This window comes from Cydia splendana, chromosome 20 (assembly GCF_910591565.1).
Source record: "Cydia splendana chromosome 20, ilCydSple1.2, whole genome shotgun sequence".
Taxonomy (NCBI): domain Eukaryota; kingdom Metazoa; phylum Arthropoda; class Insecta; order Lepidoptera; family Tortricidae; genus Cydia; species Cydia splendana.
Window position 1 is genome coordinate 4,919,055 of NC_085979.1, and position 18,162 is coordinate 4,937,216.

Consider the following 18,162-nt stretch of genomic DNA (forward strand, 5'->3'; position numbering starts at 1 on the left):
CAGAGCAATTTTCCCATGAAAATGAGCGTCAAAAAAAGGAAGTATCATAAAAAAATATTCTCATGTTTGACAAAACTTTTAGATTTTTTTCTAGTATCACATACTGATACAAATAACTTATTTTGTAAAATAATTTTGGACTGAGGAATTACTCGGTTCAATATATAATCAGATTTGTGTTTTTACCTAACTTAGGAGTATTTTTTTTTTTGGATATTTATAATGTTAGTCTCGGCTCATACTATACAATAATCAAGCCAATCAAGCTAAATTTCATCGACTGAGAAATTAATGCATGGGTCTCCATACAACAACTTGCTTCATTTACTACCCTATAAGTCGCCAGTAACTGGCCGCCCTAAACTAAAAATTAATTATTTTCACCTATAAACAGAATTTATTTTAGTATAAGGTTTTAAACTGGCCACCTTATACTAAAATGAATTCTATTTATAGGTGAATAGAATTCATTTTTGGTTTGGGGTGGCCAGTTACTGGCGAATTAACCTAATTGGCTTGAAAAAAAAAGAAAACTTATACAAATGTCGATCTCCGTGGCTGGGAATAAAAAAAAAAGTCTAACAAAAACTGGTCAAGTGCGAGTTGGTCTCAATGGAAAAGATATATTAAACAAAAAAAACCGGGCAAGTGCGAGTCGGACTCGCGCACGAAGGGTTCCGTATCATAATGCAAAAAACGGCTGAAAAAACGGTCACCCATCCAAGTACTGACCCCGCCCGACGTTGCTTAACTTCGGTCAAAAATCACGTTTGTTGTATGGGAGCCCCATTTAAATCTTTATTTTATTTTGTTTTTAGTATTTGTTGTTATAGCGGCAACAGAAATACATCATCTGTGAACATTTCAACTGTCTAGCTATCACGGTTCGTGAGATACAGCCTGGTGACAGACGGACGGACGGACAGCCGAGTCTTAGTAATAGGGTCCCGTTTTACCCTTTGGGTACGGAACCCTAAAAAATAGTGTAATGGTGAAGAGCATTGGGGCACAATTTCTAACTTGAAATTAACCGTTTTTTTTTAAATTAAAATTCACATACTTTTCAGAATGCCAGCAATTGGTTAGTTCCCGATTCGCCAGATTCTTGTTTCGTCGGATTCTCATACACTCGGCCACAGAATAAAGAATAGTACTACCGTACAGAGGGTCAAATCATGCTATCCCTTTCTAATATATTGCACTATCCCTTTCGGCTATTTAGGGATGTCAAAATTCAAGTGATCATCTTATTTGTGGTCGTGCACGCAAAAGGAAGTCAAGTGGTGCCAACCCTAATAATCGCTCAGAGCAATGCTGAGCCGAACGGAGCCGAGTTCGACCGAAGTCAGGAGTGTCTCCCCACTGACTCGGCTTGTGACGTCCTAAAGTAAATCCGGCGAATTGGGAACTAACCCAAATAATAATATATGTACTTACGTTTACATATTATAAAACTAATGAAGGGGACTGTAACATGAACATAAAATAATATGACTAATGAGACATGTTAATTTTTATTACAACATGTGTTTTTTAATAATATAAAAGAAACAATAATAATAAATTATTTATCTTGAACTGGATGTAGTGGCGCCGCCGGCTGATCCTCTTCTGAATCTGTGATGAATAATAAAAGAAATATTATAAAACAATCAGACACAGTCTGCACATGATTTGCACATTTTGAAACTATTCAAAGGCACATCAGTACAGATGTAGTGCATAATGATTTTCCATAGTTTTTTCACGTTCGAACGTGTCTTGCTATTTCAGTCAGTCTTGGTACAAAAAGTACTACGTTGACTGAAGTAGAATGACAAATACGAACGTTTCCGAGAAAATACGATGGAAACAATTATGCACCACATCTGTAATTATGAAAGGTAGACAAATGAAGAGGTCCTGAGTATGATAGGAGAAAAGCGATGCTTGTTAAATGCAATAAGAAATAGGAGAGGCGTGATGGTAGGGACACCTTATACGACATGACAACTTTTTTCTAATCATCCTGGAAGGCAGAATTGAACAGACAAGAGAAGAAGGGAGACCTAGAATTACTTATCTCAGCCGAATAAAAAATAATGCGTCGTATGAGGAAATTAAAAGATTGGCACAAGAAAGAAATGATTGGCAATTACTCCACCGACAGGAGCAAAGCCAGGCGTGGCTCACTCCGCGATTTCGTCGCTTTGCTACAAGTAGCTAAAAGTACATCCGTTCCACACCAATTTTGGTGGCTAGCCATAAGCCGCGCGTGGCGCTGTCGCCACCTAGCGGCCATATCTGTCCTGATCGTAACAGGCACGCTTTGTTAGAGGGTGAGTCTTCTGTGCCTAATAGTACTATTATTTATTCTGTGGCAAAGCTCAAAGCTCTTAAGTTATGATGAAGATGCTGTAATTATGTATGAAATAGTTTTGTCAGACACCTGACAAAAGTTACTACATCCCAGCTAGCATGCTGCCAGCGTGCCATGGAAAGGAGCACCTTGTAAGACTGACCTGCTACGAAACACCCTAATTAGGAATAGGACGAAAGTCCAAGACAAGACATTGCCACAAAAATTAAAAGACTCAAATGGAAGTGGGCTGGCCATGTCATCCGAGGCACAGACAAATAGAGCAAGCGAGTCACCCAATGGTACCCAAGAGAGGGAAAAAGAAAGGCAGAAACCTCTAATGAGATGGGACGATGACATTGCGCAGGTAGCTGGCCGTACCTGGAGCAGAGTGGCAATAGATTGGAGAGTGGAGAAGGTTGCAGAGGCCTTTGCCGAAGGGCAAGCAGACAAAGAATACAAAAGATGGGAGATAATAGAGAGATAATGTGCAACTGTTCTTTGCTCTGTAAAAAGGCTATTTTATTTATTTATTATGAAATAGTTGTTTGTCTTACCTTCCTGTGTTTCATGGTCTCGTCTCCTAGACATGCTTGTTAAGCTTCTCATCATGTCTTGTATGTGTGTGTCCTTTCATGGTTTTTTAGTCTATACTCTTGATTGCAACCAAAACTACATTTATCACATTTGAAACGTTTGGCAGCATGTCTCGCTTCATGTTGTGTTAGGTTATCTCTCCTTAAAGTTGTATAATTGCATGTGCTACATTTGTAGGTCTCCGCACCAGTGTGGGTCGCTTTATGCAACTGCAAAGTCTTATTACTCTCCGCAGCAAAACTACATACCTCACACTTAAAAGGTGGCTCATAGGAATGTATTATTACTTTATGATTTATTAGCTCATCTTTTTTGGCACAAGCAAAGTCACATTGGCTACATTTATAAGGCCTTACATTGATATGTGAAGCTTTGTGGCTTAGTAAATAGCGTTCCTGTGTACTGGTATAGCCGCACTGATCGCATTTGAAGGACTTTTCACCAGTGTGTTTCCGTTTGTGTGCTTGCAAACTAACTTCTTCTGAGAAAGCCTCACTGCAATAGCTGCATTTGTACGCCTTTTTTTTAGTATCTGTCCTTTTAAGCACTCCTTTTTTTTTAATGGTATGTATTTTTTTATGTATTAGCAAATCAGCTTCATTGGTACAAGCAATAAAACTACATTGGTCACATTTATAACGTTTGACATCATGTAGTACGCTTGATTTCTTCTTTGGAGATTGCCCTGCAACAGATAAACTAGTGTTTACTAAAATATTACAAAGTACAGTTACGTGAGGAATGGGTGATATGTCTCAGGACTGGCCTTACGGGCAATAAGAATTTATTTTATTTTTATTTTGTCTGTGACGGATTAATCCGTCTTTGGCGTTGGACCTGCGGCTCGGATACATCCGTTATGGCCGTCGAAAAGGTTAATTGAACATTTTGCAAGAACTGTCTGACCTTGGGTAGCAACGCGCCGCTTCACCGCTGGCTCGGGACCGCGCACAGGCTGAAGTACCAGCTCATTATTCTCGAGATGACCGGCGTACAGTCCCGCCGTCGCCGTGCCATCCGTCTCTGAGGGCTCCTGTTTCACACACACATCTTCCAACTTCATTTCAAAAGACACTCTCTCGCACATAGGCTCGTCCTTTACACACGGTTCGATTTTTATAAACACATCGCATGAGGGCTCGTCTTGTCCACAGTCCTCAGGGGGTTCACCCTTCACGAAAACTTCCTCCGTGTCTTGCAATGTTGACTCCATCGTGAAATATCAACCTTCCTAAATATCGTCACGCATATATATAGAAGTTGACACTTTTAGAAGAGTAAATTAAGGGAGAGCTATTTAAGATTAGTATGTGCTGTTTACAGTATCAAATTGTAATTATTATTTCGATTTCTTGTTTAAAACTCAGCTCAAGTCGACTCGCTTCTCGCATGATGCAAAGAGAATATAATCACTACGTTTTAAGAGACGGGACTTCCATACTAGCGAATTGATTGGTCTGTGTATATGTTTGGTTATCCAATCATTACCAAACATGTACGACAAAGAACTGTCAAAGAACAATAGTACCAACATAACATACTTAAATAGTGTAGTATGCTACACGCTTGCGAATTTTATCGATATCGATAAATTGGGGAGGGTTGAAACATGGGCCCCTGTCAACAAATTTCGTACTCGAAATCAGGTTAGAATCGAGTCCACATTTAAGTCGTATGTTATATATGTGACGTTCCACGGGAAAAGGTACCTTATGAGGGTTTCTAGTTTCGGAGATATGAAATGTTTTGTAAAGAGGTGAAAAAATGCTCAATTTTTTTTTATTGTGTGATCTGAAACCTTAATGCGTAACGTTTGTTTACCTGTTTTTATTTTTGTTATAAGTTAGTTAGCCTAGTAATGTCGTCTCAGAGTTTAGTAGAAAAGGTACCTTATGGAAAAAAGATTGAAAATTCCCAAAAAAATTAGTCAATACGGGAAAAGAAGTTTGGTAGAGAACTGTATTAGCATTCTGCAAAACTAATTTGATAATTTCAGTTCAGACAGTAAGTGGAGACAGTATAGACCATAATAAAATTACTCTAAAAAAATATGGTAAATTACTTGCACAGTGTATAAATAAATCAAAACAAATAAGCAACAATAAATACATATCTGCAAATAAAAACAAATGTAAAGCAACTTGGAATGTCATAGCCTCGCAGGTATCAAGCGTAGACCATTCAACTAATATAAAATATTTAAAAATTGATGACAAGACTTATGACAGTCCTCATGATATCTGCACTATACTTAACAATCATTTCATTGAATTAAGCAAAGTAAATAAAATTAATATTAATACTATAAGGCCCTCAAAAATAAATATCGAAAATTGTCCATCCACTATGTTCCTGATGCCAACCGATTCAAATGAGATTTATGAAATTATTATGTCTCTGAACAACAGCAAAACTTCAGGCATTGATGATATATCAACTGAACTAGTAAAATTAACCGCATCGTTTTTAAGTGGCCCTCTGGCACACACAATCAATTTGTCTTTTAGTCATGGCTATTTTCCTGAGCAGTTAAAGACATCTATTATAAAACCGATACATAAAATAGGAGAACGTAACGATCCCGGAAATTATAGACCAATAACAATTGTCCCGATACTGTCTAAAATAGTGGAAAAAGCCTTTTGTGTCAGATTAGATAGCTTTTTAACAAAACATAACATCCTACATCCTGATCAATACGGCTTCCGAAAAGGTCTTAACACAGAACTGGCATGTTTTGAATTTATTAAATATATAACTGAATCTATCAATAATAAATCACCTGTTATGTCCATATTCCTTGATATGACAAAAGCGTTTGACCTTGTAGATCATTCAAAGCTGCTTAAAAAATTAGACAATTACGGAATTAGAGGTCAAACAAATGACTGGCTTAGATCTTATTTAACTAATAGACAGCAAAGTACTGAAATATCAAAATTTGTTGAAATTGAAAATAATTTGCATAAATTAGTATACAGATCACCTTTACGTACGGTTGTTTCAGGAGTACCTCAAGGAAGTAACTTAGGGCCCCTTTTATTTTTACTCTTTATCAATGATCTTCCTAAAGCCACAAAGCCTAAAACCATACTTTTTGCAGATGATACAACCATCGTAGTCAGGAGTCAAAACCAACACACATATGAATCTGATATCAATGATGCCTTGACAGACATGAATGATTGGATACTTGATAATAATCTTCTAATAAATCTGAATAAAACGCAGTACATGCAATTTCATTCTTCCAGAACAACGCCGCCACTAATTAATATTAATATAGACAACATTCCCTTACAGAAAAGTAATACCATTAAATTTTTGGGTTTAAATATAGACTCCTCACTAAACTGGAGAGAACATATTAGTTCAGTGTGTAAAAAACTAGACCGTTTCATTTTCGCCCTAAGAAAGCTACGTCAGTGTGTGTCCTATGAAGCAGCCCTTACAGCTTACCACGACCACGTCTCATCTATTCTTAACTATGGTCTCATCTTATGGGGTAACTCTGTGGATGTGGAAAGGGCATTTAAATTACAAAAAAAATGTGTTCGCGCAATTTCTAATGCTCAAATTGGTAGTAGCTGTAGACCATTGTTTAAAAAACTCAATATATTACCTTTAGCATGTATTTACATTCTAAAAATTTGTAATTTTGTTAAAAGATTTCCAAAATACTATGTTAAACGTTCTGATATATATTGTTCAAGTAACCCTAGACCACAATACAAAAACATTCTAAACCAACCGCGCTGCATGACCGACATTTACAGAAGAAACGCTTACAATGCGAGTATTATAATATACAATAAATTACCCGTCCACATAAAAGCACTCGAGGACAAGAAATTTACTCAAAATCTGAGATTTTGGCTCATGGAACGCTGTTTTTATACTGTAAAGGATTTTATGAATCATGTGTTATATTACAACCATTTCAGTGTCTTCTAATTCAAATTCGAATCTAACTGTTTTTATATTACTGACTCTTTTTTACTGATGTTAAGTTACCATTTGTCGGATTAATTTATGTTGTATGTAATGCTAATTAATATCCTCTATAATATTTGCATACTGTTTAAAACAGTTGAAAAAGGTGAAACATATTTTATTTTTACACTAACACATGTAATCTTTACCCTTTTTCTGCGAATAAATTTTTGTTTGTTTTTGTTTGTTTGTTTGTTCTAGTTGGGGCGCCTCGCAAATATTATAACCGTACATAGACCGACATCACAAATCCAAGTAGCCTGCTATTATACCAAAGTTACTCTCGTCAAGTCTTTCTTAACTAGAATAATCTTCATTTGGTTTGGTCGCATGCAGTAAATCAGCCATTGGTTTGCTGAAAAATGCCAATACCCGACGCATTACCTTATGGAATATCTGAGGTCATTGAACCTCAATGCCACTTATCTTCAATAGCAACCGAAATATATTATTGATAAGAAATAGACGATTTATACCAGGTTAATCCCAAAATATTATTAGTTTATCCTAACTGTTCCATCATCATCATCATGCCTCATCATGTAACTTAATCACAAGGTACCTTTTCATTACATACAAATTATTGGTCTTTTTTAAGATTATTATGACGAAGAACTAATTAAATTTGGGGCAGTTTAATGTAAATTAATATTTTCTATTCATAAAAGATAAACTGTAATATGATTGATATTTTGTAGTGATGTATTATTAGATTTATTTCCATAAGGTACCTTTTCGTAAATGTATGGAGCAAATACTGTTATTGTTATGTAAGTTTAAAGTGGCATAAGGGGTTAAATATAGTATTTAGTTGGGGTTTTAGGATTTATTTCATTTGAATGACAGAATTTCTTTCATATGTGCTCAGAAAAATTGATTGTGTGTCACATTAAAAGTAAAAATATTCAATTTTGTGATTTTATATGAAAAAGTCAGAAAATACATTTTCACCTCTAAATCGGTATTGTTTTTTGCTTAAACTGTCTGTCAGTGTCGTTTTCTAATAGATAAAATTTAAATCTTGAGAGCTCATTGCAATCAATCGTGAAAATGAAATAAAACTTTATTTTCAAGAGATTGGTTAGTATACACATAAATCAGTCGATATCAAAAGTTTCTATTTGCATTACAGAACAAGTCGCAATATTTTTTAAATCTCAGATATATAAGGTATTATTATTTGTAGTCAACTATGTAACTTACTTCAGGAACATAGTTTTTTAGGCGGCTAAACTTAAAACTTCTCTATCGTAAAGTTGCTCATTTCACAACATTATTTTCAAAAAATCATATCTCTGTAACTACGCAACCTAGAAGGTTGATCTTTTGTGTTATCGATAGCTTATCTATTGTAGATTACTGGGGTTGTAACCGGCTAGCTAGAGCGGTAAATGAAAACTAGGTTCTTTATAGTAAATAATATAATATGAAAAAATATGTACAATAAAATAAACTAATTTCTGTCAGTACTTGAATCTAAACCAATAAAATATCGTCACTGGCCTTAACGTTCTTGAATCCCATTCTTTGTCGAACCGTACGATCAACTTAGGCCGCGGGTGCGGGAATCAGCTTTGGCAACGCAGGCTCAGCGAGGTCCGTGGGTAAAGAAAAGCTTCAGCAGCAAACGTCCAAATAATAAGCAGCAACAGTAATAAGTAGCTCTTCAATTTAAAGGTAGAAGGAAGGGCTGGAACAATCGTACGTTCTTAGACTTGTAGTCGAAACCTAACCCAAGCCTTATTCCGTTACGGGAACCAGTGACGTACATTTCGTACAAATAAGACTTGGATTAGGTTTAATTTCAACATAAACCTAAACTTAATGCTATATATACAATTATACAAACTTTACCTGCATTAGTGGCAGCCCTAGTATTAAACTTTATCACTAATTATAACCATACAGTCGCATTAAAATAATAATTACAGAATTGTGCTATATCCGACAACATTTCCAAAGGAAAAAAATACGAAGAAAGAACAAAAGACGGCGAAACCCTTAGTTTTTTATTTCCAACCGGCCAGTGCGCGCGGTGGCTGTACATGCAAGTTTGCCATGTTACAGGGTATGCATAACTCCATACCCGCCATAAGGTACCTTTGACCGTGGGACGTCACATATAGTGTTCTTTGAGTGGACTAATACATGGTTGGACTTAAATATGAACACGACTTTTATTTGTTAAAATAAAAATATGTAAAATGATTTTTTAAATAATTTAATATAATTAATTTAAAATACATCCCGACGGTTCGACGGTCCACAGGTAACAGAGGAAAATGTGTGTTCACCTGATTAAATGTTTTTTTTTTTATATATTATATTCTTGAATAATAAAATTAAGTCTTCCATTACAACTTATTTGACCCACTGCCTGGATCTGAAAACATTAATAATTAAAACAGACACACATACATTTTCTTATATTTTAGGTTAAAATCTTAAATAATAGGGAATATTAAGGCCCCAGTACACAGTGGTGAAGGATGGGCCATGCCACGCCCTGATCATTGTGTACAGGGGGCTATGGTATGCAATGGCGGACGACTCCGTCAGTTGTCAGCCGTGGTGAGCAATCGGGGAGTTGTCGGTTTTTTGGCACACTTCAAAGGAATCGTGGCGTACCGTGGCCTGTGGTGTTCACACAGTCGCCATTGTTTGTCTAGTTTCTTGAATTTTTGACCGCTTGATTAAATGTTAATAGCCCAAAATGTCATTATTGTGGAGCAATGAAGAGACTTATCAGTTTATTATAGATTTATATCAATCAGAGCCTGCAATTTTGATTTTTATTTTTGTTTTGTTTTTTGATGTACCATTTTGTGAACACCTACGTGATATAGGCCTACTGTTGCGCATTGCAAAGCATGGCTTGGCATGGACCATCCTTGACCACTGTGTACTGGAGCCTTTACACAAAACTCTCCGTAGGTAGCGCCACTACCACTATCTGTCACAATCTGGGGGTCTACCGCGAAACAAGAAAATCGAAATTTCGTTATCTAACCTCTCGATCACTCTTGCATATTCGAGCGATAAAGAGGCAGATAACTAAATTTCGATTTTCGCGTTTACCGGTAGGCCCTTGTTAACAAACCGCCTTGATGCATCAATGTCATAATTTATAGTCTGTGAAAACTTGTCAAAAAACAGTTTAAGGCAGAGTATGTATAAGTTAGTCTATAAATTTTCGTCGGTAGTGCTGCACTCTGGTGGCAGAACATTGCAGTAATATCCCCTATTACTAGATTCCAAAAATATATAATATATTATAATGTCCATTCCATTAATATACAGATATTAGATAATTTTCTACTGAAAATATTCGGAGAAATAATTATAGTCATGTTGTATGCAAGTTACCAGGAAATTCACTCATTTTATTTTATTTACTATTTACATTGATAAAAAATTAGGCTGCCGTCGATATCGATACTTCGTATCGATACTTGTAGTACATCCCTAGTTCACAATGAAAGTGGATATGAAATATCTAATTTTCGATGTGTTTATAGCCTGCTACACCAAAATAAGGCTAAAAGTATCTAAAGCAATACTTACCGGTCTTCATCTAATGGAAATTTCGCCATAAACTTCCTTTTTTGCTATTTTCGCGAGTGTATCAATTTCCACATATTTCGCACTGAAACAACTTAGTGTTCGGTGGCATTTAAACAAAATCTATAGACTCACTGTATGTTCTTATCACGTTTGACTGTTTTGGAAAATAACGAAGGCTTTTAAAAAAGAAATTGCAAGAAATACGTAAGTAAAACCTACGAACCGCCATGACAAGCAACAAAGCAATGTGGCTGACAGTTGACATGACAGATGAATAGCACTGACGTTTTATTTTGTTTTTTTGGCTATGGCTAGGTCACTATAGTCCATACAAAACCTTTTTTTGTTCCTAGTTGCGTCAGCATGGCATGATGCCATCATGAATGACATTGACATTAATGACATTATGATTATGACCAATGAATAATGATGCATGAATGATGCTCAACCAAAGAGAATATAGAGGTTCGTCTGCCGTCTGTCGCGCACATAGATGGTAGGATCCTATAGATGTACTATAACGCGTGCGTCCGTGAGGGACAAAACATACGCAATACGACACTATGATTGGTTGAATTTATTCGTTGTTGAATCCATACCGCTATTATTGTTTGTCCTTGTCACAGTCTCACATTTTTTTATTCCCCACCGTATGTATTACGGTGGGCAACAAATAACTTCGACCAATCATAGTGTCGCATTACGTAAGTACATTTTGTCCCTCACGGAGGCACGCGTATAGCAATTCTATAGGCGCAATCGACTGGCAAAAATGTACGTATATACGAATTTACAAGTGCGACAAAGAGGCAACACGTCGAACATGGTTCGCGGTAGGCCCTCTGATATTTTCTAGTTAGACCAAGATAAGTCTGCAGCGATTTTGATAGCCCAGACTGTGCAAGTGTTATTCGTCAAACTTCTATGAATTATGACGTAAAATAACCCTTGCACAGTCTGTGCTGTCTGGGTCTGACAAAGTGGGTGTGCCACAGTTTTTCTAAAAACGTATGCCTTTTGTTGCAAGGTCTGTAGATAAGAGGCCTTAACAAATACAAGTCGTGATTGTCACTGTCAGTGTCAGTGTACTGTCAATAATTAAGAGCAACCAACGCATAATGTTGATACTGTATAAACCAAATCGTAATTTAAAACTGTACAAAGTCTTATAACATATTATATTAATCATAAAAATATCTCCCTTAACATAATGTTCTAAAAGTGTCTACTTTTATTTGCGTGACGATATTTAGGACGATGGAATCAGCGTTGCAAGCCACAGACGCCGTTTCTGTGAAGGCTGAGCCCCCTGACGATGTGTGTGTACAAGACAAGCCCTCATGCGAGGAAGTTTCTATAAAAATCGAACCGTGTGTAAAGGACGAGCCTATGTGCGAGAGAGTGTCTTTTGAAATCAAGTTGCAAGATGTGTGTGTGAAACAGGAGCCGTCAAAGACAGACGGGGCGGCGGCGGGAGTGTACGCCGGTCAACTCGATAATAACGAGCTGGTACTTGAGCCTGTGCGCGGTCCCGAGCCAGCGGTGAAGCGGCGCGTTGCTGCCCAAGGTCAGTTAGTTCTTGCTATTTTCAGTTAGGGCTGCCATCTCTAAATTCGCCGAACCCGACAAAGACTTTAAAAAACCCGGAGATATGGAGTAAATCGTATTTTTTCCCCAGACGTGTATTTATACGGTTTTTACCTACTTTGTACACAATAATGCCGTAAATAATTAAATTCAATAAGGTGTTTCCTCACATAATAAGTTTTTGAAAACCCCCTGGACAACCTCCAAACTAGGACAAATCTGGGGAAACCCGGACGGATGGCAGCCCTATTTGTAGTAGACGGTTGAGGTGGCCTCTTACCACATGGACTGGACTCAACTGGACTCGGCTTGACTGGCTGCACTCAGGATTGCGAATAATGGAAAATTCTTCTGCAAGCTGTATGTCCCTAAACTTCAAACTTCAACATTTATTCAGCAAAAAGGCCACAAGGGCACTTTTACACGTCCACATTGAATTTACATACAAGCAAAAATAATAACAATACATCAACAATTTTATAAAATACTACTAACTGCAACTACCAAATCAAACTAATGTAACTAACATATTACAATTACTTAGAGATGTATATGGTCTCTTAATGACGAATTACATAAAAAAAGTATAATAATAATATAAATAAAAATACAGATACAAAAACACAAAAAAAAAACTATAATTATATTTAGAGGTGTAAATGTCTCAAAGTGTCAAAATGATATGATTATCAAATTATTAGTTTATCAAATTATCCTTAGAGATGTATTGGGTCTCCTAGAGTCAAAATCCTGTATAATTAACACATTCATTAAGAGAAAAGAAACATAAGAGAACAGAATGAGGCGTCTCACTGTAATTAAACTCAAAAATAAAGTTACTAAGTATAATAGCTTGTGTTAGCTTAGACCAGTCTCCACAAACAGCACCCGTTCAAGAGTATGACGCGTATCTCAGCCATCACCTCCCTCAACCTTCATTCGGGGAAGTGCGAAAACAAAACTAACTTCCCTACAAATACTCCAAAATAAAATTATTAAAATTCTTTTTCACTATCACCGTCTAACACCTACCACACGTATATTTGCAGAATCTGGCCTAATGAACATTAAACAATTGTATATGTATGGTACCAGCATTCTTGTTAGGAAAATATTAAACAGTGCACTCCATACTAACTTAGCCTTTATGACGAAGAAGCAAATATCTAAACGAACTACTCGTCGTGCGAGTTTCATTGTGTTACCAATGATAAGAACACAATTAGGCAAAAAAATGTTTACGTATGAAGGTGCACAGCTTTATAATAAATTACCGTCTGATCTGAGAGGGACAGGCTCATTCAATGCGTTTAAAACTAAATTATCGCAATATATTTTAAACCACTACCCACCTTAAAAAAAAATAGTTGCGTGAGCGTGTACCTCTCGAGCGACTTTTGTATGCTACCGTAGATAAGATTACTTTTACTTTGTAACTCTGTTCTCGTGTAAGTGACTTGTATGTCTTTTATGAGAACAAAATATCTTTAAACCTAAGTGACTAATGACGGATAACAGGATTACATCAACATCATCATTTGTTTTATAGAAATGTTTGATTAATATATATCTTCCCTAAACAAAAAGCACGCATATTTGACCAATGTATCCTGCCTGATGTTCTCACTTATGGAGCTGAAACGTGGGTTTTCACCAAAGACATATTACATAAACTGAATGGTTGTCCAGCGGGCACTAGAGAGAAAACTGGTGGGGGTCACATTCACATTGAGAGACCGTAAAACGAATGAGTGGCTGAGACAGCAGAGCAAGGTCACGTATGTTGTAAAACGCGTAGCAAATTTAAAGTGGGAATGGGCTGGTCATATAGCACGAAAGACTGATTCGTGGAGTAAACGACTACTCGAGTGGCGACCATGGGGGGAAGAGCGTCCTCAAAGTAGACCTAAGATGCGTTGGGACGACGACATCAAAAGGACTGCGGGGAAGAAGTGGCTCCAGGTTGCACAGGACCGTGACGAATGGCGTAAAATGAAGGAGGCCTACACCCGAAGGGTAGAAAAAGGCTAAAGAGAGAGAGAGATATCTTCCCTATCCTTTTTCGGCCAAGGCACGATTGTACTGGCTAGTAATAGTGACGATTGAGCGACAGGTTACTATAGCCTATTTTTGCAGTGAATGTACGGTCACACTCAAATCAGGTCAGCCCATCTCCGACAGAATTGTAGTTCTGAAGAATTAATCTAACCACTCTTTGCGTTGATTCCCAATTGCCTCTGCTCTTCAAAGGCTTGCACTACAATCACTACATCTTATAAAACAAAGTCGCCCTCTGCATCTGTTTGTATGTATGTTCGCGATAAACTCAAAACATACTGAAAGAATTTTATAACAATTTTACCATGTGGAAAATTCGTGATTTTGGAAAGTGTTAGACGGCACATCAGTACACTTAGTAATAGTAATAGTAATAGCCTTTATTTCATGCGTTTTTGTTATTTTTACACTTTCATTGTTGTTACATTTATTAATTAAATTTTATTTGTTTTTCAATTTATTTTGTTCATTTGCATGCCGCGTGTGCGGAAAAGGCCTCCCCCAGTTTCTCCCATTCCTTCCTATTCTGTGCTGTTCTCCACCAATATCTGTCGAAATTTCTTAGCTCATCTCTCCATCTTGTATTCGGTTTTTTCTGTTTTCTCGGTGTGTCTATTAGTAACCATTCTGTGACATGTTTGGTCCACCGGTTATCTTTAGTACGACATATATGGCCAGCCCAGGCCCATTTACGCTTTTTTATTGTATGTATTACATCTTTTACCCCAGTTTTCTCTCTTATAGTGTCATTTCTGATTCTGTCTTTAATTTTAATTTTTAACATGTACACTTACCTACCACAAAAGGTGGCTTAGACTGCCTCTTAGCAGCTGTGGTGCCTTGCATGCATCTATACCAACAAATACATTCATCCATTGTCTATTTGTAACTATCTCTTAGTAAACATAATTTTTTCTGTTGCAGGGCGTTTGCCAAAGGACAAATCAAGTGCAAATACGAAAATCTTCAAATGTGCTTACTGTACATACGAAACTGTCAATCTACTCTGGTTAATAAGACATACGAAGAAACACTGCGACAAGAAATCTAGCAACAAAAGTCGAGGAGTTCAGAAAAAGCATCAAGCTGTTGAGACATTCAAATGCGGACGAATTTATGCTGGTACAAGCAAAAGTACTTTACTACATGATGTCAAACTTTACAAATGTAATCAATGTAGTTTTGCCTGTACCGAACAAGATGATTTACTTTTACATAAAATAGTACATACTGTCAAACCCGGCAATCCTCAAAGGAACTTGCAAGTGCTTGAAAGAAATGATACTAAGGAAAAGACATACAAATGCAGCTATTGCAGTGCTTCTTTCTTACAAGAAGTTACTTGGCAAGTACACGAACGGAGACACACTGGCGAAAAACCCTTCAAGTGTGATCAATGCAGCTATGCCGGTACACAAATAAACCATCTACTAAGCCACAAAGCTATGCATACCAATGTGATTTCTTACAAATGTAGCCAATGTGACTTTGCTTGTGCAAAGAAAGATGATCTACTAAATCATAAAGTAATACATATGAATGACCAACCTTTTAAGTGTAGAGATTGTAGTTATGCTACCGACAGAAAATGTCATTTGCGAGTCCATCGAGCGACCCACACTGGTGCAGAGATTTACAAATGTAGCACATGCAATTATGTTACTATAAGGCAAAAGGATCTAGCGAACCATGAAGCGAGGCATGCTGTCAAACGTTACAAATGTGATAAATGTAGTTTTGCTTGTAATCGTCAGTTTCAATTGAAACATCATGAACGGATACATGATGAGAAGCTTAACAAGCGTATACAGGAGACTCGGGCTCACAACTTAAGAAACTATCTATCAATACAGAAAGGTAAGAAAGTAAACTGTATATACAGATGTAGTGCATAATTATTTTCCATCGTATTTTCACGGAAACTTACGAACGTGTCTTGCTATTTCAGTCAGTCTCGGTACAAAAAGTACTAACATTGACTGAAGTAGTATGAAAAACGAGAAAATTCGATAGAAAACAATAGACTACTTGTTTTGTAGTAGGAACTAGTCGAATCAGCTTCTTTTTTAGAACTGTCAAAACGATTTGCCAATATGGAAGTTATATGAAAACGAGTATAGTGACGTCACGGTCAACTCACCTACTTTTTAGGGTTCCGTACCCAAAGGGTAAAACGGGACCCTATTACTAAGACTTCGCTGTCCGTCCGTCCTTCCGTCCGTCCGTCCGTCTGTCACCAGGCTGTATCTCACGAACCGTGATAGCTAGACAGTTGAAATTTTCACAGATGATGTATTTCTGTTGCCGCTATAACAACAAATACTAAAAACAGAATAAAATAAAGATTTAAATGGGGCTCCCATACAACAAACGTGATTTTTGACCAAAGTTAAGCAACGTCGGGAGTGGTCAGTACTTGGATGGGTGACCGTTTTTTTTTTGCTTTTTTTTAGTTTTTTTTTTTTGCATTATGGTACGGAACCCTTCGTGCGCGAGTCCGACTCGCACTTGCCCGGTTTTTTATATTTCTATCCGATTTATGAAATAGAAATTGTGTTTAAAAATAACTGCTATCTATGTACTTCTAATAATTATCTGGTGCTTTATTTCGTGCACAGTGTGAAATAAAAGAAATTGTTTTAAGTAGAGGGAAGTCCCCATTTCAAGGATTTCGTTGATTCCTTTTTAATCGTTTTTAATTATTTATTACAGATTCGGCAGAGGATCAGCCGGTGCCACAACAAGTACTAGTACCAGTTCAAGACAAAATAATTGATTAATACCAATTTTTTTAATAAAGTCAAAGTTTGAGATCTCTGTTTTTCTACTCCATTATGAAGATAAAACAAAAAACCGGGCAAGTGCGAGTCGGACTCGCGCACGATGATCCTCGCGGCTCGTAATGCTCACTTTTCGAGCCGCGTGGATCATTTTTTTTTTCAATATTTATTTTGTCTATACCGCCGTGGTAGGATATAGCGTTACCTATTATTAACCTATTTAGCGGCAAACGTACGACCCCAATTTTATAGAAAACCGCAAATCGATGTACGGGGTTAGCCGTTTGGCACACGCATACTAGAGATCAAAATAAAATTTTTGACCCGCAGTTCCTAAAAAAAAAATCCATAGGAGGGGAGTGCTGAGTCATTGTTTTTTTTTTTTGAGAAAAAAATTTTTTTTTAGAAACCAATCGTGTATGGTAGGGTTAAAGAGGTATTCCCCGTTGGATATATGGATATTACGTATCATTTTATGATTAATATGCACCGTATCTGCAGTACAGTTCCATTAAGTCTCGTAGAATAGATACTGAAGTAGGACTGTATCACTTAGTATTATTGAAAACCGGGCAAGTGCGAGTCGGACTCGCGCACGAAGGGTTCCGTACCATAATGCAAAAAAAAAAACAAAAAAAAGCAAAAAAAACGGTCACCCATCCAAGTACTGACCACTCCCGACGTTGCTTAACTTTGGTCAAAAATCACGTTTGTTGTATGGGAGCCCCATTTAAATCTTTATTTTATTCTGTTTTTAGTATTTGTTGTTATAGCGGCAACAGAAATACATCATCTGTGAAAATTTCAACTGTCTAGCTATCACGGTTCGTGAGATACAGCCTGGTGACAGACGGACGGACGGACGGACGGACGGACAGCGAAGTCTTAGTAATAGGGTCCCGTTTTACCCTTTGGGTACGGAACCCTAAAAAAAGATATATATTTTTTTTACAAGGGGGCAAAGTTGTTAAAACTCGTCGTATAGGGAGTATTACTGCAGTGTTATGCCGCCAGAGTGCAGCATTAATTTGTTTAGTAAACCATAGAGTAACTTACACATACTACGCCTTAATCAGTTTTTTGACAAGTTATAAATAAATAAATAAATAACTAATAACATATAACTATGACATTGATGCATCAAGGCGGTTTGTTTACAGGTGGCCTACCGCGAAACGCGAAAATAGAAATTTCGTTATCCGCCTCTATTACTGCGAGCGTAAGCGTGGAATCTTGAGCGTTGCG

The 18,162-nt window shown here is 37.0% G+C and overlaps 2 protein-coding genes across 2 annotated transcripts; one reads left to right on the plus strand and one right to left on the minus strand.

Moving 5' to 3' along the window:
• Window positions 1-1,503: 1,503 nt before the first annotated feature.
• Window positions 1,504-4,316, minus strand: LOC134800901 (zinc finger protein 90-like). Its single transcript, XM_063773436.1, has 3 exons — window positions 3,842-4,316; window positions 2,896-3,620; window positions 1,504-1,617 (listed from the first exon to the last, which is right to left on the minus strand). Exons 1-2 carry the CDS (start codon window positions 4,146-4,148, stop codon window positions 2,947-2,949), a joined length of 981 nt encoding a protein of 326 aa, XP_063629506.1. The 5' UTR covers window positions 4,149-4,316; the 3' UTR covers window positions 1,504-1,617; window positions 2,896-2,946.
• A 7,272-nt stretch (window positions 4,317-11,588) lies between these two features.
• On the plus strand, window positions 11,589-16,948 carry LOC134800902 (zinc finger protein 91-like). The gene is made up of 3 exons (XM_063773437.1): window positions 11,589-12,059; window positions 15,062-15,994; window positions 16,850-16,948. The coding sequence occupies exons 1-3, from the start codon at window positions 11,750-11,752 to the stop codon at window positions 16,915-16,917; spliced, it is 1,311 nt and encodes a 436-aa protein (XP_063629507.1). The 5' UTR covers window positions 11,589-11,749; the 3' UTR covers window positions 16,918-16,948.
• The last annotated feature ends 1,214 nt before the right edge of the window (window positions 16,949-18,162 follow it).

Coding starts and splice junctions, on each gene's coding strand:
- LOC134800901 (XM_063773436.1), bottom strand. CDS start 4,148: ATGGAGTCAACATTGCAAGACACGGAGGAAGTTTTCGTGAAGGGTGAA. Junction 3,621..3,841: donor GCGGCGCGTTGCTACCCAAG/GTCAGACAGTTC, acceptor TATCTGTTGCAG/GGCAATCTCCAAAGAAGAAA.
- LOC134800902 (XM_063773437.1), top strand. CDS start 11,750: ATGGAATCAGCGTTGCAAGCCACAGACGCCGTTTCTGTGAAGGCTGAG. Junction 12,060..15,061: donor GCGGCGCGTTGCTGCCCAAG/GTCAGTTAGTTC, acceptor TTTCTGTTGCAG/GGCGTTTGCCAAAGGACAAA. Junction 15,995..16,849: donor CTATCTATCAATACAGAAAG/GTAAGAAAGTAA, acceptor TATTTATTACAG/ATTCGGCAGAGGATCAGCCG.